The sequence below is a fragment of the Oryx dammah genome, unplaced genomic scaffold (genome assembly GCF_014754425.2).
Source record: "Oryx dammah isolate SB20612 unplaced genomic scaffold, SCBI_Odam_1.1 HiC_scaffold_1, whole genome shotgun sequence".
Taxonomy (NCBI): Eukaryota; Metazoa; Chordata; class Mammalia; order Artiodactyla; family Bovidae; genus Oryx; species Oryx dammah.
Genome location: NW_024070185.1, coordinates 93,719,634 through 93,728,149, shown reverse-complemented (window position 1 = coordinate 93,728,149; position 8,516 = coordinate 93,719,634). Strand labels below are relative to the sequence as shown.

General features: G+C 43.5%; 1 protein-coding gene across 2 annotated transcripts in view; it reads right to left on the bottom strand.

The window, feature by feature from the left end:
- The window catches only part of TMEM38B (transmembrane protein 38B), a 65,511-nt gene extending 61,981 nt beyond the window's left edge, over positions 1–3,530 (bottom strand). The window contains exon 1 of one of the 2 annotated variants that reach the window (XM_040241145.1): positions 3,318–3,530. In XM_040241145.1, the coding sequence (XP_040097079.1) occupies positions 3,318–3,429 (112 nt within the window). In that variant the 5' untranslated portion in view covers positions 3,430–3,530. The remainder of the gene's footprint in view (positions 1–3,317) is intronic. The other variant, XM_040241153.1, reaches the window with a different exon arrangement.
- Between the last annotated feature and the right edge of the window lie 4,986 nt (positions 3,531–8,516).

Here is an 8,516-nt window from a genome sequence, read left to right as displayed (position 1 = left end):
ACTGCACCTCCCAGGACTGCTGCTGCCACTGCACCTCCCAGGACTGCTGCTGCCAATGCCTCTGACTTCACAGCAGGCCACTGTCAACCCAAGCGTCTGCCAGACACTCCCAAATACTCACAGCAGAAGATGAGTGCATGTCCTTCTACACTGCCCTCATGCTAACCAAAATGATCACATGGATCACAGTTTTGTGTAACTCAATTAAACTATGACAAGGGAATATTTCATGCAAAGATGGACACACTAAAGGACAGAAACAGTATGGACCTAACAGAAGCAGAAGATATTAAGAAGAGGTGGCAAGAATACACAGAACTGTACAGAAAAGGTCTTAATGACCCAGATAACCACAATGGTGTGATCACTTACCTAGAGCCAGACATCCTGGAGTGTGAAGTCAAGTGGGCCCCAGGAAGTATTACTAAGACAAAGCTAGTGGAGGTGATGGAATTCCAGGTGAGCTATTTCTAATCCTAAAAGATAATGTTGTTAAAGTGCTGCACTCAATTCATCAGCAAATTTGGAAAACTCAGCAGAGGCCACAGGACTGGAAAAGGTCAGTTTTTATTCCAATCCCAAAGAAAGACAATGCCAAAGAATGTTCAAACTACAACACAGTTGCACTCATCTCACATGCTAGTGTGAATTCTATACTTTTTGTATGTTTACAAGTACTAGTACTGGAATATAACATTTTTACACCAAGTGGAATACTGTATCAGTGTCCAGTTAGTCCAGTGGTCCTCAATATTTTGGTTTCAGGATTCCTCTGCTGGTGCTGCTAAGTCGCTTCAGTCATGTCCGACCCTGTGTGACCCCACAGACGGCAGCCCACCAGGCTCCCCCGTCCCTGGGATTCTCCAAGCAAGAACACTGGAGTGGGTTGCCATTTCCTTCTCCAATGCATGAAAGTGAAAAGCGAAAGTGAAGTCGCTCAGTCCTGTCGGACTCTTAGCGACCCCACGGACTGCAGCCCACCAGGCTCCTCCGTCCATGGGATTTTCCAGGCAGGAGGAGGCAAGATTCTCTGCCAAATATTGGTCAGTTTTGTGGCCCCCAAAGTGGTAGGAAGGAAGCTGGGATGGATGATGAAACTGTTCTATATCTTGACTGTGGTGGTAGGTACATGACTGTATGTTTGTCCAAAATAACAGAATTTTATATTTAAAGGAGCAAATATATGTAAATTAAACTTTCCAAAAGTCTGACTCAAAAAAAAAAAAAATTCTTGAAGATCCCAAAGAGCTTCTGTTTATTTGCGCTATCAATATCTAGCATATTAGAAATTATAAATGAGAAAAATCAGGGATTCCTTGGTTGCTCAGTGGTGAAGAATCTGCTTGCCAATCCAGGAAACACAGGTTGATCCCTGATTGGGGAAGATCCCACATGCTGCAGAGCACCTAAGCCCATCTGTCACAACTATTGAAACTGTGCTCTAGAGCCTGGCAGCCACAGCCACTGAAGCCCTCATGCGCTACAGCCTGTGTTCTGCAACAAGAGCAGTAACTGCGGAGAAACCCACACCGCAACTGGAGAGTAGCCCGGGGCGCTGCAACTGGAGAAAGCTCGGGCAGCAACAAAGACCAAGCATACCCAAAAATAAATAAAACTATCAAAAAAAATTTTAATGAGAAAATCTTTAGTTTTTTATGTATTCATTTTTAAAATAATAAATGCACTGAATGTTAATAAACAATATATTCCTCATGAAAAATAACTTTTTTCCAAAGCAAAAAATATTTAGTGAGAAAAGTCACATTTTTTGAGTCAATCTCTTTAATGTCTGCCTTCAAATAGGAAACAGCTGGATTCTCATATCTGCTTCTGCATTCAACCTGTTACAGTATGACAGGTCATTTGGCCTCTGAAAACTCCACTGTACACTTGTAAGAAAATGAGTGTGATAAAGACAACAACCTGCATATTATTACAAAAATAATTTTGAGCTGGAAATGTCAGGAACCCCAGGGCTCTTGCACCATACTTGGAGAATCTTTGATCTAACCTATACAAGAAAATATCAAGTATTAAATATGGTAAAGTAATAAAATATACTTATTTTCAAATCAAGGAAAGTGTCTCTTATGATTATCCATTCCAATTTAATACACTAGTATTCCCTTTATCCAGGTGAAAACTTCTATCAAACAATGATTTAGACTGAGCCACCAATCTCAATTTAAATTAAAAACATTTCAGAGGTCCATGAGTTAAAAAAAAAAAAAACCCACCAGAGACTTCCCTAGTGGTCCAATGGTTAGGACTCCAGGCTTTAAAATGCAGGGGGTGCGGGTTCCATCCCTGGTTGGGGGACTAATATCCCACATGCCATGCTGGTTCGGCCAAAATATTAAAAATTAATTTTAAAATGTTTTAAAAAGAAAAATCAGACCATAAGAGGCACAGCACCATCCTCGAGCCTTCACTCACTCACTGTAGGACAAGGCATTATCAAAGGCAGCAAGAACATGGAGAAAGTAAGGCAAAGAAAATACCTGACCTCAGGAAAAAAGAAGAGAGCACAAAATGAAAAGGCAGGCAGAACTGCAGAAGTCAAGCAATACAGGAGCAAACATATCCTGAATGAAAAATACGAGAAAAAACAAACATTGCTCCCTGTATGCACACTTAAAGGAACTCAAAACTTGTTTCAAGACCACATCCCCTCTACTGGCAGTGAAACTACACCAAACGGCTCTTTCGTGTGCAATGGCATTCATACGACCCCCAGTGGGAATCCACTCTCCTCTCAGCAATCACCTGTGTCTAACATGCTAAGCAAGGCGGGAGACCTGTGCGTTAAGGGGAATGTAGGGGGTGCCTACTTGAGGCTTTTTATTTCAGTGTTTACACAACTTTCACAACCGGAGAGCAGTCCAGAACCAGTTACTAGTCCAAGCGACGAAGTCTGACCTGCTGCCTGCGGGAGCTCGGTTCCCAGGTCTTTAAAAAATATTTCCCAAGAAAGAGGGGGCACGGCCGGGAGACGGCGCCACCGCAGGGCGAACGAGGGCAGTCCTGGACTGCCCAAAGTGGCTGCGGCCGCCCGGTCACCTGTGCCGGCAGTCCCGCCCGCGGCAGTGGGACCGCCCGGCACTCCCCTCCGTGACTCCTTTGGTGGAGTCCGGGGCCACCTTCCTCCTCGGCCTCAGTTTCCCCTTCTATACGGCGGTCGGACGGGCCCCCTCTCCCCTGCCCCCTCTAGCCTAACAGGACTCCCGGCGCGAGGCAGCTCGGCCGCTCACCCAGCTCAGGCCGTCCCCGCGGTGAGTGGTCCCTGAGGGGGACGATCCTCGGCGCCCAACACTCACCCGGCTGATGCTTCAGCGCCATCACCGACACCAGGTAGTGGGCGATATCAAAAAAGGGGAACATGGAAGTGCGAGAAAAGGCAAGGGTCAGCTCATTCCACGGAGAGTCCATCGCGACTACCGACCGCCGCAGCCGAAGCAGCCCCGGAGACGGGTTCCCGGCGTGCGCGGCGAGGGGTGGGGGGAGGAGACGGCCGCGGCCGCGCGCTCCTCGACGCGGCCTCCGGGAGCCCTGCGCGTGCGCCCTGGCTCGAGAGGCTGGCGCGCGGAGGGGCGGGGCCGCGTGTCCCGGGAGCCTCGGGCGCGCGAGCAGTTGGCCGGTGAGCGGGATGAGCCGGCTGCCCCCGTCACAGCCGAACCTCGTTCTCCTAATAAGGGTCCAGCATCTTCCCGGTGCAGGGGGTTGTGCCAGAACTGGAGAATGGGCAAATGAATGCAATATACGTAATGAATAAAAAGTGCTTTATTTCAGTTAACATTTAGTTCATTTGTTATTTTTAAAACGAATAAAGAACTATTTTAAATGTTTCTTGCTGCTACTGCTGCTAAGTCCCTTCAGTCGTGTCCGACTCTATGCGACCCCATAGACGGCAGCCCACCAGGCTCCCCCGTCCCTGGGATTCTCCAGGCAAGAACACTGGTGTGGGATGCCATTTCCTTAAATGTTTCTTAGTAATTTCTAATATGCTAAGTATTGATAAATGAAACCCACATAAAGTCTCAGGACTCTGGGATCCTTTACAATTTTTTTTTTAAGGCAGCTTTTTTAAAGGTTTAATTTACATACATTTTATTCACCCTTTTTAGTATAAAGTTCTATAATTTTGGATAAATGCAGTCCACAAGAGGAGACGCTCAGAGTTGTGCGTGTTAAGTCGCTTCAGTCGTATCCGACTCTATGTGACCCCATTAACCAGAGCCCTCCAGGCTTCTCTGGCCATGGGGATTCTCCAGGCAAGAATACAGGCATAGGTCACCAGGCCTCCTCCAGGGGATCTTCCCCACCCAGGGATCAAACCCGCTCTCTTTTGTCTCCTGCATTGGCAGACTGGTTCTTGACTACTAATCTTACCAAGTGACCTTGCACCAAACTAAGGAAAAAAGCAACTCGTGATTATTTACATCTTGATGTTTCAGTGTGTTCTTTCCACAATTTTTATACATTTCTTTATCTTTGGAATTTTAGTATTATGAATTTAGGGGCAGAACTTGGATGTTATTTCCCAAAATTTTAGTTTTAATGTCTTAAACTCCACAAAGTATGTGTTTTGTCCTTGGACTTAAAATACTATAATATCTCTAAATCATATGTCTATGCCAACATCACTGTGAGGCATAATTAAATTCATTACTAACACCAAAGCAAGAGTGAAAGGCACTAGAGTTTTTTTTTTTTTTAAGATAATATCAAACATTTTGCTTACCCTAAACATATTAATTCCAACAGAAAAGAACGGATCATTTCAGACTCTACAAGTAATCTGAAACTTGTTTCATTTCAAAACTAAAAATATGTCAGATTTCCCCCCCATCTGCCTAGAGCCTAAAGAACTTTTTTTTAATCTAAGAGAAACAAAATCATAACCTCACAAAAAGACACCTTCTACATTTTAACTGTGCTCACCGTATTTGCTTCTGGTCAGTGCTTCAGTTGTTTGAATGAAATGGGCAGAACAGAATGAAGAGGCAATGAAAGGAGGGGAGACTTTAAATTGGTAACAGGGAAAGGCAAGATTTGGGGAAATTATTCGTGAAAATTAAAACCTGCCCTGACTTTTGGAAGCAGTTTACAAAGTTACATAATTATTGCAGATAAATCCAAATTATAAAAGTATTGCTTATATAATAGAATGCAAAACTGGCCTAACCATATGAAATCTGGAAAAGAGTTTTGACTAAACATATTCGAAGCATTTTTAGTACAAAAACATGTGAAACTAATTGTCATACACCAAGTCTTTCAACAGCAATGCTCTTGATATTTTGGACTGAATAATTTGTAGTCTTGTGGGATGTCTTATGGAATGTTTAACAGCATCTCTGTCCTCTACCCACTATTAATAAATGCCAGTAGCACACACACACACACACACACACACACACACTGTAACAACCAAAAATGTCTTCAGAATTGCCAAATGTCCCTGAGGCAGGGGGTGGGGGGAGAGCAAAAAATCCCTAGTTCAGAATTACTTTATAAAAAAAAAAATTTTGGACAGCATGTTCCATAATGCATATACAAACATTATCGATATGCATCTAATACTAATCATCAAGTTAATTCTGTATAACTTGATCATTTATCCCCTGGATCAAGCTGAAAACATCTCAAAACCCAGCACCACAAAGGTGTATGTGTGTATGTGTGTGTGTGTGTGTGTGTCACTCCCTCAGTTGTATCCAACTCTTTGGGGCCCCATGGACTGCAACCCCCAGGCTCCTTAGCCCATGGAATTTTCCAGGCAAGAATACTGGAGTGGGTACTGTTTCCTACTCCACAGGATCTTCCTGACCTGGAGAGCGAAACTGCGTCTCTTATGTCTCCTGCACTGGCAGGGGGATTCTTTATCTCTAGCGCCACATGGGAAGCCCACCGCAAAGGTAATCCTAGCTATTAATCTGCAATACTGCTTTCTATCCACTGAGTGGCATGCCTTTCACTTTGGGAAGTCAATAACAATAACTTTTTAAAAACCATAAAGAGTCCATGATGAGGAAGTTTCACATTAGAGGAGCCAATTTCACTTCTAATCTTTAGTATCTGGTTAGGCATTTTCATTCTAAAGTTTTTTTTATAGGGATTTGATAACTATGCATTTTCAAATTATAGTGTAAAAATGTATGACATTTAAGACAAAGTATGTTTAATTTTAATTCTATTTTTCAATGGTCTGCATTATCAAGGAAGATTAACTAAAAGAGCACCAATTGCCCTGAATTCAGTCAGTACAATGAAATGCTGGCAAATGAGATTTAAGTGATAAATCAATTCAATTATATACTCAACTGTTTAGATTCAGTGTGTATCTAATAATACACATTAATGTGATGAAAATAATAACTTGGCTTACATTTCTTACACTGGAAACTAAAATTTTTTCTGTAAACATCATTTACACCTGTAATATAACATATTACACTAAAAATACTCTCCATGTGTAACAAGTACAAATTTACCTACTTAACAATCTGATGTTTTTAAAAGGGATATCTCTAGTGTTCATCAGTATAAGTGAAAGTGAAGTGAAAGTGAAGTCGCTCAGTCGAGTCTGACTCTTTGAGATCCCATGGACTATAGCCTACCAGGCTCCTCCATCCATGGGATTTTCTAGGCAAGAATACTGGAGTGGGTTGCCATTTCCTTCTCCAGGAGATCTTCCCGACCCAGGGATTGAACCCGGGTCTCCTGCATTGTAGGCAGACGCTTTACTGTCTGAGCCACCAGAGCCCAAACTGCAGTCAGCCACTGGTGCCATGGCTGCCAGGTGTCTATGGTTACCAGTCCTCCAAGTTATTATTCATCTCTGTTCAAGAGTAGCAGGTACCATTAAATCAAAGGATAATAGAATTGTGCAAGTTGAATGGACTCTTTAAAAAAAGTAACTTTGGATGTGAGTCAAATAAAACAGTTCTGAGCAGCTTAAACAAAGTGAGGGATTTACTGAAAGGCTACCAGGGAATCAGCCATCAATCCCCCAAAAGAGCAAAAAGCTGGGCATTTCTGAGGCCGGCAGCAGCAGGTGGGTGTGGGCTGCCCTTAGTTACTAATGATAGTCAACGTCAACATTGTCTAGTTCTATGTCCCCAATTCAATACTGGCAGGAAAGAAAGGCTGCTCTCTCCTGGGACAGATGCTGTCTCCTGGTTAATCACCTCGGAGGGATGCTGGGTCACTTCCCTAGGTATCGGAGGCAGTGTCCTGAAAATGGATGGAGTCACACAGCCTTCACAAGAGGTATCTATTACAATCATTTTTAGGCCATTTATTTCAGAGAAGGCAACTCAGAGGTAGAGAGAGAGATCACAAAGGCAGGCAGTGACAGACCAGGATTTGTTATTATCCTATTATAATCAATCTCCCTACTGGGCTTTCTCTGGTTCCATGCAACCCAAATGGTTCTCCTAAAGTTGCCTTTTACTGACAGATATAGCATGCCCACAGCAATGAAAAGGCTACCAGATGAGAGCGAGAAAGACCTACTAGGAGTCAGGGCTGTGGGTCAACAGCCAGGATGAAAGGAGTTTGTAGTTTCCAGCATAACCAGTGTGTTGAAGAGGCTGAACTCAGTGAGGCCGCCAGGAAGTGGATTTATTATCCTCCAGACAAAGCCCCCAACCTTTATCTTTATGTCAGCAGATTCCATTACTTCCTCACCATTTAAGATACTAAAAAGTTAAAAGTCCAATCCAGTTAAAATGTCAATGTTGCATCTAATTCAGAGCTTTTCCCCAGTCCCTCAGCTCAGGTCTGCCTGGCCCAGAGCCCTGCAGTGGGGGAAAGGGGCATGGGGTGGTCTTTCAGCCTTTCCTGATCTCTCCCTTATGCCTTCTATATCCTCCAGGGTTAAGGTGTCAGATAAAGACATTATAGAAAGGGAACAAAAGGCTTTCTAGTTCACAAGTGTTTGTTATAGTTTTTGTTTTTCTTTTTGCTATTGATATTCTCTACAGCAGGCTCCCAGTGCTGACTCAGGCATGGGGTACATTTGTGAGTTTCACAAAGATGCCATGGACCTCTGGATAGTAAGTTTTCCCAACACCTGAAAGTGAAAGTGAAGTCACTCAGTCGTGTCCGATTCTGTGACCCCGTGGACTGTAGCCTATCAGGCTTCTCCATCCATGGGATTCTCCAGGCAAGAATACTGCAGTGGGTTGCCATTTCCTTCTCCAGGGGATCTTCCCAACCCAGGGACTGAACCTGGGTCTCCTGCATTGCAGGCAGATGCTTTATCCTCTGAGCCACCATGGCTAACCCAACAGGCATATCCAACTTTGTATGTTGAGTTAAAACATTAATGTGTTTTTTCCAGTTTCTCAGCAAGGGGTGGCAATGTGTTAGAATACTGGCAAATGAAAATAAAGTGAATCTGTTTGACATGCTTCCAAAGACAAAGTGAAGAAGAATGAAGTTGAAGGACTGACACTACACAATCTTAAGGCTTACTATACATCTATAATGATCAAGACAGTGTGGCATTG